Source organism: Rhinoraja longicauda, chromosome 11, assembly GCF_053455715.1.
Source record: "Rhinoraja longicauda isolate Sanriku21f chromosome 11, sRhiLon1.1, whole genome shotgun sequence".
In the NCBI taxonomy this organism is placed as follows: domain Eukaryota; kingdom Metazoa; phylum Chordata; class Chondrichthyes; order Rajiformes; family Arhynchobatidae; genus Rhinoraja; species Rhinoraja longicauda.
The window spans coordinates 30,307,925-30,324,348 of NC_135963.1; the positions used below are offsets into that span (position 1 = coordinate 30,307,925).

Here is a 16,424-nt window from a genome sequence, read left to right on the forward strand (position 1 = left end):
TACAGATATGAATCATTATAGTTCATTATATGTTCTTTAAGTACCTGCAGTATGTGACATGCCCGTTGTGCAATCTTATGACAAAGCATTGAATTCATGGGAAAATAATTGGCTCGTCATCTGCAAATGCTCATTATGACAATGAAGAAGCATTAATAAAACAATATTACTGATTCTATTTGTGATATAAAGATGATTTTCTAAAATAATATATATATTCTAAACATTTAATGTAAATCAACATTATTTACAGGCAAGTTCACTGAAATTCAGAATTTATTTTCCTATTTTGTTGCCTGGAAGAAGCTAGAAGAAAGTGGTTGATATCTGCAAATTAATTATTCCCCATGCCTCAACCATCACAGAGACCATTCTGGCAATAGGTCACATTAAGGATGGATTAAGTATATATTAGAAAATCAAGGAGGTATATACCCAAGCCTAATTACATTTAAGAACACATTTTACAGATAATCAATTCTATCAAATCCAGATATTCTATTATACTCCATGGACAGATATGTGTATTTTGGAATCACCAATAGCATTTCAGTCAATCAGACACTGTGCATATTGAATTGGCCAGTGATTCCCATCGGATAAATAAAAATACATTTGAATGTGACAACATAGCCAATTCTGACTTCCAGCAGAAAAGCACAGCCGAACCCTGCAATGAAGAGGTGATGGCATAAATTGAATATCATGTTTGGTCCTCTTTCTGACATTAATTGAGGTACAGCATGTGAATTGAGTATATACAACTGTTGAATTTTTGTATCCATTATGTATTACATAATCAACAAGAACTGGGATAACTACAGAGCAGCTTCGTGCTCTTAACAACTCACTTTTAATATCTTATATTTACACCTAGGGTACAGACGTTTATCTTGTTGCCAAGATCTATCGCTGCTTGCATATTTCACACACCACCAATGAGGATCTTACAAAAAAATGTTCATTATACTTTACTGCAAATTTATCATTATTCTCAATAATTGCAAAAAGAATTAAATGGTTAATTTCATCAACTAATGAAAAATTATTTAATGCATTTTCCCCTCTCCAAGCATCTTTCTTTCAAAATAGTAAATGTGGAACAATTAGTTTCCATGTAACGAATAAATAACAAAACCCTCTGCTCTTTGCCTCCCCATGCCTCCCCACCACCACCCCATTTCCCTCAATTGATATCTGTTTTCTCTTTACCCTTCCTGACCCAAAGATCATGTTAATGCTTGGATAAGAGCAGTTACCATAGAAACAATCCAAAGCTGTTCTAAAGAGTCGCCTTGTGGGTAGATTTGAAGTCATTCAATCGATGCCAATCAATGGGAACATTCTTTCCAGTGCCAAGTAATTCCAACTGTATTTAAATCAGTACTGTACACATGGGTTTACTTAACCTTTCACTGGCTGATGATTTCTTTCTATACACAGTACAAATCTCTCTGCTGCTCACTAGGGGTTAATGAAGATAACCTATTAAATAGGGGCTTCATTCCCAATGTCTCAAAAAGTAAACTGTCAGCACTTTACTTCTTTGGAACCAACCTGTTGGGATTTCACTAACTGGCTGAAAATGTTGGTATTTCAATATAAATCTAGTTACAATAATGCTAAATAAAAGCTCATCTTTCGGGTTCTTCCCAGATAGTTCGACAAGTCAGATGAAAGCAAGCCTTCAGCTGATCACCAGGTGAGGGATCAATAACACATTTACTAAAGAAATGTCTGAAACGTTGTTCCAGTACAACACCAGTGTGGTGCTTGCAGACATGAACGGTGTAAATATACATGGGAAACAATCATTTTCTTATGTTGAACATTGACTGATTGACATTTTAAGCACCTTTTAATCTGAATCTTAATACAGTGATGTTTCTATACAACCAAATTTATGATGCTTGAATGTAATCGTTTACTTATTTTGGGGGCCTTCTCCAAGTGACGTATTCATTATAAAAATAAAATATTCTTCTGTATTAAAATTACGGAGATATCTGCTACTTCATACTTTAACAAACTTGCCAATGCACATGAACTTTATATCTTGTTGAAATATTCATTTGTTCTAAATATTTATTGTGCATTTGGACAAACTGCTATGATGATGCAAAAATAATGAATAACATCTAAACAGTTACTTGCTATCAATCACTGAGTCATGACATATGCATTTTCTCATCAAGCCAAAAACCAACAACTCCAAAAGTAATGGGTTTTAAGTCAGTTTAGCACCAGCAATCACAATTTTCTGCAATATGAAATTATAATGAATAATAGATACAACAGATCAATCTATTGTGCAAGATAAATCAGAAATCTTTCGGACAATGTTCTCATTATTGGTTTTAGTCAGTGTATGACAATCTTTCTTTTAAATGTGTTGTGAAGTTTAGGTGTTGGCACAGTGGTTATTATCAGGAATATTAGTCTATGTATGTCAAAGGATAAAAGCAGTATTAACGAGAGAGAGAAAAAATATTTTGGGTTTTTTGATCAGATGTCAGAGTTCATTCTCATATTTTGTCATATTTCCCTATGACTTACATGGAAGCAAATTCAGTCTATCGAGCCTATGCCTGATCACCGAGCAATTCCTTTCCCCTGATGTATTCTCCCTACACTACGATTAACCAAGGTCAGTGGTTCTCTCCCAAAATTAGTGCTTGGGCAGATGCTGTGGCTGATACATTTTATTGACTTAGACATGGATGTGCAGGGTAAAATTTCAAAACTTATGATTGGAAGTATGGCAAGCAATGAGGAGAATAATAGTAGATTTCACAAGGACACCAAGGCTAGTCCACATATGTATAAATCTTTGAAAGTGCCAGAACAGGCTTAGAAAGCAGTTAATGAAGCATCTGCTATCCTGGCATTTGTAAACACATGCATAAATTACAAAAACAACACGGTTTTGTTGAACCTTTATAAAAATCCTCATTAGGCCACAACCAGAGTATTGTGCCCAATTCTGGTCACCGCACTTTAGGAAGGTTCTGAAGGCCCTGGAGAGTACAGGCAAGATTTACTGGAATCTTTCCAGGAGAGAGGATTTTCAATTATGAGGACAGACTACAGAATTTAAGGTTGTTTTCTTGCAGGAAAAAAAGGATGCAGACGAAATTTGATAGAAATTTAGAAGATTGAATAGAGAGATTTTTTTCCCCAATAGCAGAGGCCTGATGACTGAATTAAAGTAATCAGCAAAAGTTTCAAGGCATCATGAAGAAAAATATTTTCTTAATTCAATAAATAATTATTTTCTGGAAAATGCATATTCCATGGTGCCTTTCTAAAGTAACTGGTACATTTTTGAATTGTTGGGCCAAATGCCCTCCTTCGTTGGTGATATGATTCTACAATTCATCTCATGCTGAACAGAAAATTAAATATGGAGTTCAATAACAGCAAAATATAAACATTTCTTTCCCGTCGGCATTTGGGAATCAGGGAATGTTCCTGTCTACTGAGGAATTAACAAAGTTTGTGAGAAGAATGTAAATGGTCATCCTGACTAATTGTGTTCTAAGCCATACCATAGCCGTGTTTACAATGATTTCTCACATCCTTCCCTTTTAACCGGCAAATCTAACAGTTCCATTCAACATTGCCCTCAATTTCTTCTGAAGTTATGGGTACTACGTTTACTTCAATTTCTTCTGAAGTTATGGGTACAATGCTTCGTTTTGGAGAATGTAGAAATTTAGGACATATTTCAATAATCTGATATTTAATATATGTAATACATTTCCAACTCGGCCAAATCTCCTACATCTCATAGAAATCTCTCACATATTTTCTTATATGATCTAATGGGAACAAATGTATTAATTTCCCATCTTTCATTAATCTTCTACATGAAAATCCTCGACACCTGACAGTTCTTTGACCTGTGCTCCATGCTTTTATTATTTTTTGTAACATTCTATGTTTTAAATAATGATACAGAGCAGAGCAACCCGGTCGGTGTTAATGAAATAAGGTTCATATGCTACAGGTGAAGGGAACAGAGGGTTCAATCGTCTTTAAAATAATTAAGTTTCCACACTTAGTCACCAACAAAATGAAACCATAAAAGGAGTCCTGGAACAATACTGCATAAATTTAATTGAGAATTTAAATGGACAGAAAAACAGCACATTATCCAGTTATTAAAACTACTAGCACCCAGCCATTATTGGAATGAAAATGCAAATCTAGTAGGCATGCAGGAGGAAATGATTGGTCCTTTCTGAAGGCATTCTCACTTGGGTCGCTATTCTTTGTCAATTTAAACAAGCTTTTACGTCATGGCTCTTTCAACTATAACTGGGAATATACCCACAGCTTTATATATATGATGCCCTTCTTTCTACAGCATATTTAAGATAATACTGTTTTTATATTTTTATTAAGAGAAATGAAGATTTATGCAGAGCAGTTTTTAATAGAGCAATATGTCTATATAATAATCTTCAAATAGTAACTTTAGTGGAGAAAACAGATGTGTCAGTTTGAAATAAACAAATAGACGTTTGTCAATGTATAATCAAGCTAAATGGTAAGAGCATTTATTTCCAATACATATGAACAAATTAAGTTTTAATATTTAGTATTGACGATGTATCTACGCATTATATTAAACATTGCAACTTTTTGAAATAAATCAAATTAGTCCTGATCTATAACTAAGATTCCATTATATACTAAACCAGACAAGGAATTGTGTCAAAATATATCCTTGCAGTATCTGGGAAAACATTAAATGGAATTATTTTCTAATGTTTTGGTCTGTAGTTTTACTACTAGTTTGCAGTGGGTGAAATTTAAAAAAAAAACATAAATCAAAGGAAAGAATAAAAATGTTTCAGTCAAAATTCCTGGTTTATTCTGTGGAACAACCAATTTATTATATTTCATAAGGAATTTCATTTCCATAGAGCCATCGAGAGATACAGCACGAAACTAAGCCCTTCAGCCCATTGTGTCCATGGCAGCCATCATCCATCCACTTACACTAATCCTACATTTGTCTAATTTTATTCTCCCTACATCTCCATTCCTCAATAACTGTGGATAATGGTCTAGTTTTATGGGTTTTTTAATGGTTTACCTTGTTTATGCTAAAGTATGACTCAAAAAATCAAATTAGTGACAAAATAATCCAATCTAGACAAAGATTATTTTCTAAATCGTTAAAAAATATAAGCAAACCCCCCTAACAAACTAATACTGTATGGGAAAACTTTCCTCATTTGTTCACCTATAAGCAACAAACAGCAAACATACCCTTTATGAGGGATTTTCTTTCATGAGAATTGTACAGATGTTCAAAATCTTTCTTGAAGTATTCAAAATGTAAGAGGCACTACTGTTATGGACAATTATAGCAGCCACACCAGACACATCCTGCAGTAACCTGTTCATACATTTTAACAGTGTTAAATTAGAAATAACCCAAATCTTCCAAAACAATCACTCCATGGCCTCAATTTGCACAAATGCGACAAATGTTTTGGAAGAGTATTGTCTTTGGAAACCTATGTTTTGTTAACGATAAAAGCTATTAGCAATTTTCCTGAATTAAATTATCAGTAATCAGTGATGTCAAACTGTTTATACATAACCCCAAAAGTTCAGACATCCATTTCCAAGGAAACATCTTGTAGTACTAGTCATAATTTAATCAAGACAATGTCCCTTAAAACAAAAATTAAGGAAAAATACTAAGATTCTGAAATAAGTGCATATAATGGTTAAGCTGGGTGTGGAATTATAATGACAGTCAACTTCATAACCCTTGGACCTTTTGTGAAAAACAATTTATTAAAAGACCGCAAAAAAATAGCCCACGGTTCTTCCTCAAATATTATGTTCAAGGTTTTTCTTTCAGCTTTCATGTTCTTTAGATAGGTAATGATAGTAGATGTGTAACCAGAGTCCTACTACTGCTTGTTGAGGTCATCAACATGAATTGCTAAAAAAAAGTCAAATTAACATATAATAGTCATTAGTTACTAGCCCTGAGCATTACCAATATTCAAAACTTACTGCTTTTACCCATTGGAGATTTCAAAACATTTGACTACAGCACTGAAATATTTACAGTGAGTTATTTGCTCTCTTGGTCTCCACTGGAATTATGCCATGTGGACATGATAAACATCAGCAAGGGCAGCAACTGTCTTAGCATTTTGAATAAATGGCACTACACATATTCAATATATCTGCATCCTTGGTAAAAAAAGAGGAGTTTGATTTCATATACCATGCGACATACCAATAAATAATTAGGTTATTTGTGGGACACATGCAGCTTTTAAGCTGACATCTTATTTGGAACCAAAAAAAAACATAGAAAATAACACAATAAATTTTATGGTTTGGTTTACTGCCATTTCTGAAAATGTCTGAGTTATTTTAATGGCCTACTCTCAAGCTAACCACTGTGAAACACCAAAACCCACGGAGTAGGCCTCTGTGGTACAAAAGCCTTATTTTAACCACAAGTGACAATAGCCAACTATGAATATGACTTTCATTCTCCCCATATCACTTCAATAATAATATTCTTCAGGTTTTTGCTATGAAATAATAAGCTCCTATTACAACACATAGTAGCAGAACACTAGAAACACCACCATTGTTGAGGGACATAAAAAAATAAACATGACAAAGCATGCAGGCGTTCAATAAAGATCTTGCAGTTAGTAGATTCATTATCTTCATATTTGTGCAAGGCTATTACATAACTTTTTTTTCCTGATATTGAGAATTTACAATTATTTTGAAGTGCTGGTGTTCAGCTAGGCAAAAATGAACCTTCATTTTTTGGGAAAGTCTATTTAATGCCATTACATATCATTTTTGTCCCGACTGTTACTTGTTCAAGAAACATTTAGGTTTTTGAAGGTAATTTTAAAATACTGATTAGTACGGGTGTCAGGGGACATTGGGAGAAGACAGGGATGAGGGGAGAGAGATAGATCAGCCATGTTTGAATGATGGAGTAGACTTGATGGGCCGAATGGCCTAATTCTGCTCCTATTCACTTATGACCTTATGAGTTTAAAATATAATATCCATTATTTTCTAACCTTGATGACTTTTTGTATCCTCAATATCATATATACAAGTAGCTGAAAGCAACAATAGGATTTTTTTTGTCTTGCAGGGATGGGTGGGAAGTGTGTCTAACTGATCTATTTTAATGTAATGACCCATATCAGACATTGGTGAAAGAACGTCCTTGAGCTCCAATGCCTGGGGTTTTGGGAGAATAAGGGTTGTTGAATTAGAACATAGAAATGCATTGCAGTAGCCCACCTTCCATATACTAAAATACACTCCTTCTTCTTGTCGTGGAGAATCACACAATACACCACCAACACTCTAGTTTAATCGATGAATCAGCAAAACCTGAGTCAGAAAGATTCAGAGAACATCACAAATACACAAATAAATGGATATAGCTTGCACTGGTTGTGCTTTCCAGCATCTGTCACAGTAATACCCATCCTTGTTGCCAACAACTCCCCTGGCTATAACCCATACTATTGAGTGATATCCCATTCTTGATATCACTCTTACTACAGGGCCTTCTAACTGCTAAACCATCACCTCAAAAGAACCTCAAAATATTATGGCTTCTTTGCACTATCAAACTAGTGGAATAGGCTTTAAGTAATGGACTCTTTAAAACAGCTGGCTTGACCTAAATATTTTAACATAAAAATGAAAAAAATGCATTGTATTTAATTCATAGCAATGGTGCGCTTTTTCTTCATAACCAAACAGTGAATGATGCAAGATTCTGCCGAATGTTGACAATTACCAAAACACTGGGAGAGTAAAAAAAAAGTCAGTTGGACAAAAGAGTAAAGTTAGGATTCATTTAAATCACTACCGTAAACCTCGTTAAACACTATTTATTGCTGGTTCTCAGTTAGACCACAAGATGGAGCAACTGATAGAAGCAGCCTCCTTTAAAATGGGAAGTTGGGGAGAGGGACTTTGTGGGAGAAGGGAGTTAGCAATGTGGGAGGGGGAAAAAGCAGAAGTCATTTCATGTCAATTAATTATAAGGGACCATTTATGGTGGAAAATCCATTGAAAATGTCATTGCCCACAAAGCTGTGTGCCAACATCTGGAGAAAGAATCGTGGTATAGGTTCACAGCCATCGGGTGTAATTGGATTGAAGGAAAATAGGCCGACAGACAAAGGGAAAGGGGCAGAGAACAGACATTGGGACAGAAGTGAAAATAAATCCCAGTTTAATTAAATATTTCACATGCCACTTACGCAGGCTCTGTGGTTTGAAGAATGAAACTCAAAAATTGATCAAAGATCCCTCCAACTAATTTTGCTGAACAGAGCGAGTTTGTTAAAATGTGATAACTGTGCAGAAATTCCCATTGATCCTTCACATTATTCTGCTCTTTAATTGCAATGCACGTGTTCCACTGAATATTTTTGAATGCCTATTACTGTTGCTTTTTTTTTCATCCAGGATTGTCAACATTTCGCAACACCAAAAGCGTTAAACCATATTGTTCTCACCAGCATTCATGGCATGACTACCCAGAACTTTCATTTGCCAAGAAGGGATAGAGGAAGCTTTAAAAAAAAATGTTGGCTGTGTAGTCGGTCGCACAAAAGAGTAAAATCAGGATGTGCCAATGCATGAACACATCAATGCAACCAACAAATGTAAAAAAAACGCATTGCAATACCACGTTACAATGATTTTCAGGAAAGAATTTATAAAATTGAAAAGTAAACATTCAGCACTTTGTACTAGATTTAAGTTCTTTAAGCAGCAGAGTTAGTCACATATTCTGCTTTTCTTAAATATTCGAATGGGCAACATGGAATGTCATTTGTCAGCTGTAACAGTCAAGCACTGTATCGTAACAGAATATCACCATAGTATGATACAATTCAATATAAAGTTGATTAATTATACATTCATTGTCAGAATAAAGAAAGATATTTAACGAATTGACAAGTCATTATCTATAAAAAGATCCGTCCAAAACAAAATTTTCTAATTTATTTATTTTTTCCGAAAAAGCAAAATTGCCAAATTCTAGAACACTGGATGTAAAGTGTTATTGAACATGAACGATGTCATGGATCCTTTCATGGGGAGAAAAAGTAGTCATCCGCTGCTTGGTGAATGGTGCTAAGACGGTCGGTAAGCAAGAACCCAGTCATATTAGTGTAACTCGCTCATCATCATTTTAACTATGCAGCCTTCCTCGCATTATACCTTGCAACAATTTATCAAAAAGACCTAATGCTTACTCAAACTTAACAGAATTAGATAGAAATAAGCATATGATTAAGAAATATGTTAAACATTAACCGCAATTATTTTTGGAAATATTGTTTTAAAGAACAGTAATAGTGCTAAGAAGGTCGGTAGGGTAAGATCCCTCTTTAAAATATTCCCTCTCATCTTGGAGGAAGGGGTTCAATCTCAGCACAGGATTTTGATCTTGATTCTTTTGAATTAAGAAAATTAAAGGTTTCCATGAAAAAAAGTGCTTGAGATCCATGAAAAGGCAGAAAAAGGAGATAAAAACGTTGATTATTGTACGCAACTCAACAAGAGATTTTATCTCTATAAAAAGAAACAGTATCCATTTTGTATTCTGACAAGGGATACATTTAATATCAGTCAGCCATCACATAGACACACTTTACAGGATTCTCAAGGTTTGTCCTAAAAGTCAATCAAATCCCCATAAAAATATACTTGAAAACATATTTAAAATTTTTTCTTAAATAAGCTTTTATTTTTTTTAATGTATCTTTTTCTTTATTGCCTTTTAATAATAATCGCATTTCCCCAGTAGATGGTCACTGACATATTTGCAAACTGGTTTCTCTTTTTCCTTGTTTGCACTCTTTTGTTCAGCAATTTCTTTAATCTTTCAAGAGGATTTCCAAATAACTGCCCTGTGTGGGTGTACACACATAATCTTCAGATTGGTCAGCCTTGAAGCAGCGAAAGGAGAGTCAGATGAGTAAAGTATCAACATGTCAGATGTAGCACTGCTTGGCACGCTTCATCTCTGGCCAGAATTTCACATTAAGGACTTTATGGAGACAGAATCGTCTGCCCCACTTGTTCGACTAACTCCTTTGTACCCATCACCCCAAACTCCAACATACATAAATGAAAACAAAGAAAATTAAAATAAATAATCTCTGGTGCATCTCTGGACAGAAGGAATGGGTGACGTTTCGGGTTGAGACCCTTCTTCAGACTGATCATATATCTTTATATACATATATATATTTATAAATGTATCCTTGTATCTTTAGAGAGGATTAGGCACGAAGAAATATATATATATATGTATATATTTGTATATGTATATTTATAAATATATATATACATATACAAATATATACATATACATATATATATTTCTTCGTGCCTAATCCTCTCTAAGGATACAAAAGAAATTCAGTTTTCACGTTATAAGATTTCAAGATTCCAAACTATATCCATTTACAAATTGTTTTGGAAATTTATTTTGTATCAAGTAAGATTTGAAAGTGAAGCAAGACTTATGAAAAGGCCAAAAATGATACAAAGAAGACTGCATTGTTGCAGTTGATTAAAAAGAAAACCACGGAAGTTTAAAGAATTATTGCCATGGTTTCAATAGAAAATATTAACATTAACAACTTCCAAAACCAAATTCCAACATTAATTCACTGACTGTGTCTGTAACATGCAGCAGAAGTGGATTAGAGCCTGTCAAAATCTGCACCAATCCATGTGCTGGGGTTTCCTAGCAGCGAAGCCAAAACTCTAACCGAGTGAAATGTTCAGCCCTGTTGTGTACTGCACTGACCACAACAAAGAGTGTGGTTTCTACCACATTCACCCTAAATAGCTGAAAATTATTGTTATTCATCATGCCATGGAAAGAAAGGGAAATGTAAAACTGCTGCCGTTCAAAAGTGGTGTAAATTGCCGTTTAGACATTCAAGGCTTTGTTAAGATAAAACATGTGGCTGCTGATGACTTATATACCAAGGACCTGTAGGGCCTCCCAACAGTTTGCACTTGTGGATTTAAAGATAATTGCATGCTCTTCCTTATCAAAATATTGTTTAGCTATATCAAAGTTTTGGGTGCAACTATTAATGACAAATTTTAAACTAGTACGGTTCGTATATGTAATGTTTAAAAAGTTTATTCTTGCAAATATTTGAGTTTTCCATTCTCATTCTGAATTACTGCAATTCTCTCAACACCACTTATTTCAAAATCTTTCATAGAAATACATTGCCATTAAATAAGCATGATATTTTCTTATAAATAATGCAAAAATATTATTACAATTTTAATTGTGGAATGATTTACAATCACACACAAGGGAAAACATGACATTACAAGATAGGTAAAGGTTCTCCAGTCTAATCTGTCCCAAAAATCAAAAACAATTCAATCATTCTTGCACCTTTTATCTCTTTATATATGCTATGCCTCCTTTCCGTGTGCTCTGCATAAAATAACAATCTAAACTGACGCTAATGTTAAGAATGTATTCTCCAGATCTACCATTAGTGACAACTTCAAGCATAGTTCCTTGAGAAATTCAAATTCTCAGTACATATTTCCACTGTTCAGTACAGATTTTACACTCTGAATTGCTGAGCTTGTTGATTTTAATTGTACTCACATTTCTGCTCACTTCTGAGCCCTCATTCCAATATCTTTAGTCCCGCAGTCCTTCATGGTGATTAATGTTAACATACTCTAGGATTGCTAATTGTGAATGTAGAAAGCTTGCATGGGTCCAGAAATAATTTCAAGTTTTATATCTACCTAGAACAGCTTAGTTTCTCGAATCAGATCTTTTAATTCCGATGGTAATGCATAAACATAAGCTTCTAAATTTCTCCCCTAATGTTTCTTCTTTGCAGATAACAAGGGGCATTAGGAAAGACATTCAGTTTATGTGAAGTAAATCTAGTGATAGAATGGTTACCAAGTAAATAAAAACTTCTGTAAAAAGTTAATTTTGATCCGCAATCTCCTCTTTTCAGCTTGATCCAATTTATGAATCTTGCATTCCACTGCATTATCAAAATATTATCAGATAAATTAGCCATTTGCATAAAAGTTACATTGAAATAAGTCATATGATAAGTAGCGTACATTAGATGTTTGCTTCCAAAAATTCCTTTGGTTACCTAAGGTCAATGTATGCTTTTTATTGGGTGCTTTAATTTCAATTAATAAAAAGGCATAAAATAGATGCTGCAATAAAAAACAAAAAACTTAGGGAAAAATTTAGGTTTAAAAATAAAATCAGCCAGTTTGACGTCTAAATATTAATTCCGCTTAAACTTGACTATGGAGGATTCTGTCAGCTCGGACTCTATTTCAACCTAGATTCCCTCTTCACAAACTGTTTGCATAGGCAGTGGGTCACAACAATACTGACGAGCTGAAGACAGCATTCGCATGAGTGCCCACTAATAAGCAAAGATCACCGTTTATCTAAGAGGTCAAATGCCTGTTGGCTTGGGTCATGACCTAAACAACTTATGTCATGACCCTTACACGTGCCTGGAATGATGCCATTCTGACCTGGGTCAGCTACTAATGGTGCAGGCCATAAATTAGATTGTGCCTTGCACTTTTTCAAAAGAAAGTTTGTTTTCCTCCATTGCAGTATCTTTTCAAGTTTAACTTGATACGTGTACAGGCCACTGGACCGACAAAGAACTTATCTGTTAACTACAAACTAAATTAAAGATAACTACATCACGTAAGACTGTTCAATCCTTTTTTTTTACTGCATTTAATTATCTTGTTGAATTACAATCACTATTGCGTGTTGTAAGAAGATAGCAAACACTACAACAAAACAGATAATTTCTGAGTATTTAAAATTTGAATTATTTTAATTATTGGTATTTATAAAAGCTGTAATCTTTTTCACTGAATGATTACGCTTATTTTTCATCTCTCAACTGAATTGTTAAAAATGCTGATAATTTTAAGTTATAAGGCAAGCAACCCCGTCAAATAGGACAACTCTGAAATCTTTAGTGTATGTTTAAATGTCATGTGTTTCCCCCTAGCAACTATGCAGTGGCCATTATTCCAATCCCACACTTCTTCCACAAAGGAGATGTCGCTTGGAATAGTTTTAGAAAGTTCTCTGACTGGCTTGTAACTAAATTACTATGCTAAACAATTAGTAATTCAGAACAATTGATTGAATACAAGACTCTGGTGCTTTCTCTATTCGGGATCTCCAGAACAATTCTGCACTAAATTAACTGGAATCAAACATTTCCTGAATTCAAGCCATAACAAGTTTTAAGGTAAGTAGTTATACGTACTGATTGCAGTTTCATATGTTAAAAATATTATATATGCTTGTATCTTAAGATATTCCAGCAATTGCTAATATTTAAAACTGCACTTTGTCCATGAAATTAATGATGACAGCAAAATATTTCCAAATGGCAACCTGTTTTTTGCTATCACTAATTCGTTGCCTTGGTTTCTACAGTTTTACATTAATTTCAGAAGGGCTTGTGTACTGCTGAATTGTTAAATTCATTTGGCAGAAAAGGTTTATAAATTTCTTAACAGCTTTGGTGAAAATTTCAGTTATCTGGAGTAAAAATCTGAAAACACTTCTTTTCAAATTTGGTAGAAAATTTCATTTGGTGTTTTTCAAAAACAAAACTAACAGCGATGTAACGACTCTTCCCCAAATCATGGCTTCAGAATCAGACTACAGGAAAGAGCCAAGCATCAGCGAAAAAAAGTGGCCACGTATTCCCATGTTGGCTTTGGCATGATGGACAAAGCATTTTTAGAGTTCATGCTTTCTGCCAGCACTGGCAGCTGCTCAGTCCATTGAAAACCCCTGAACCTTCCTAGCAGGCCAAATGTGGGTCCAATCGGTTTTGTGTGTGCAATCCTCAGTAAGCATCTAATTTTAAAATACATATTGTTAAGGAGCAGTGTGTGTTTGTGTGTGTGTGTGTTTTACTCCGCTTATTTAGTAAGCATAAAAGTAAAGATTTTAGGTTAATACTAACTTGTTTGTTTCTCGTCACTTCATATTTAAGATAAAAAGGTAGTGCAGTGAGTGGATGGAACAGAATATATTTTCCAATACATTTGGACTGCTTTAATGTGATCAACCTTCAGCAGTTATCTCCGTTATTTTCAGAGCCATTGATTACAAAGCTGACATGTTTCTAACCTGTCAAAGCACTCCATTGACAAACAAGGTGCCATGGACCATCCAAAATATTTCCTAAACTCAAAATGTTTCAGAAAATAACTGATTCAAAACTGCAAATGACTTTCACTTTGAAGATTAAAGTTTGAATAAGTGCCTTGCTATTCTGAAGACCAGTGATTTGCAGTGATATGATTAAAACGACTGGAAAAAGTCAAAAGACTTTAGAATTGCACTAGTTTATGGTAAACGTGACAAACATAAGCAACAAAACCTGTATCCAGAAAATATTTCCACAGTAACGTTATATTAACCACTTGAATTACCATATACACATATTATCCTGTTCTCATGGTGCACCTGTAAATAAGAATATCTGAAAAAGAATACATGGGAACTTTATCCAGGAAACTGGTAGAGAACAGCTACATACTGTTATTCTACCATTGTAAGCAGTATGTAGAATCCAAAGTTCGACACTTCACTTGGGCAGCAGACAATTAACAGCACAAGACTCCTTCCTTTTTAGCTGCTGATTACGACTGCTGATTCCAAGATGGAATACCCCTTGTGCCAGCATTCTGGAGCACTGGCTGCCCCAAATTCTGAAACTTTTGGTCATGCTTTTTGCAGTTGCTGATCTTCTGTAGGTTTTGGTTTGCACATATCATATTCACACTAAAATAACAGTAATTTTCTTTTGTAAACTAATTATAATTCTGATGGGAATTTTCACCTTCCATCTTGGGCTATGAAGGGTGGGAGATGGAGGAAAGAAAGAGAATGCTGGTTTGATCATGAAGGGCGTGAGAAACACAGCTGGAGAGTTTAACAGCAGTTTGTAGATCCGGCCTGTAATGAGCATTTATGACCATTACACAAAAGAAACAAAAAATGCTGATCAAAATCACAGATTGCTTAACAAGTTTAGGCTACACTTGCAACAGGATAGGATCTAGATTATCTTCAAGAGCATGCAGAAGAAAGTTAACTTTACAGAAAAGTACACACACAAGGCAACCATTATGTAAGTTTAAATTTAATGTGAGGATACATGCAGAATAACCATTTCTTAAAAACTAAAATCAAACTTTCATTACAAGGAATTCTGATGAAATGTATCCAGAAAATGTACTTACCTGGTGTCTGCACAAAGTACGCCAAGTATAAATCGAGTTCCTTAACAGAAACTCCTATATGATGTGGCTGCACGCACAGCACAGAGTTAGAGCACTGTGAGGCCTTTACGAGTCGTTCACCATCAGTACTTTCGAGTGGAATACCTTTGAATAAAATCACCATAACCAGGTCCAGCCTCCAGACCTTGTCTGCTTGCCGCAGACAGTCAATTCGCCGCATCTTGCCTTTCTGGTCTGGGTTTGAAAGCACACAGCAAGGAGGTTTCTTCCCAGTGACTGTGAGCACAAAATCCTCTCGATACTCAGGTCGGATGTCCTTGCGCAGCTTTGCTAGGAGCCTGGATGCCCATTTCTGCTTCACCTCTTGCTTTTCGCTCAACAGTTCATCCTTCACTGCTCTCTCTTCCTCCTTTGACATGCGTTTCTCATGCTTCTTGAAGTATTTTCGCTTTCGGGCTTGCAAGTTGAACCATGTGTAAGCAAAGGCTCGGACGTGGGGCAGAAGTGCTTCAATGAAGGGATGGAATTCATCCTAAAAAAGTTTTTAAAAAACAGACAAGACAGAATAAGCAAAAATGAAGTTCTGACAAAAGAAGCACTGTCACACTTGAAACATACATTAGAATTTTCTTGTTATAAAGTAAACAAATAAAAAAATTAATTGAGAAATCGAGAGACATTTCACTTAAATGAGAGAATTGATTCAATACCATTGTAAACTCGGACCAGCAGAGTATCTTGTTCAGAGCTGGACTTGGAAAGATTTATGCCATGTACAGTGAGAATTCTTTGTGTGGAACAGTCAGAAAGATGCCGACGGCATAACTGAAAGCACCCATGTAGGTATTGTCCAGAACACTTGCCAATATTCAAGACGTTCCCTGTGTGTGCTTGGTTTGTTTATGAAGAGCTTTCCCAAAACAGTAGAGAAAGATCCCTCGACTAAAGCATGGGTGCTTTCATTAACCTTCGCCAGCTTTAAAAAAAATGCAGATCTCTTCACTCTCCGTCCCCAACCCCTTTGCATGTGGTGTAGCCAGCATGATCCCGCCTAT

General features: G+C 35.0%; 1 protein-coding gene across 14 annotated transcripts in view; it reads right to left on the minus strand.

Moving 5' to 3' along the window:
• The window catches only part of nfia (nuclear factor I/A), a 663,295-nt gene that overhangs the window by 443,369 nt on the left and 203,502 nt on the right, over positions 1 to 16,424 (minus strand). For 13 of the 14 annotated variants that reach the window (XM_078407283.1, XM_078407289.1, XM_078407293.1 and 10 more), the window contains one exon: positions 15,370 to 15,901. In XM_078407283.1, the coding sequence (XP_078263409.1) occupies positions 15,370 to 15,901 (532 nt within the window). Of the gene's footprint in view, positions 1 to 15,369; positions 15,902 to 16,079; positions 16,375 to 16,424 lie in introns of those variants that run through there. The other variant, XM_078407290.1, reaches the window with a different exon arrangement.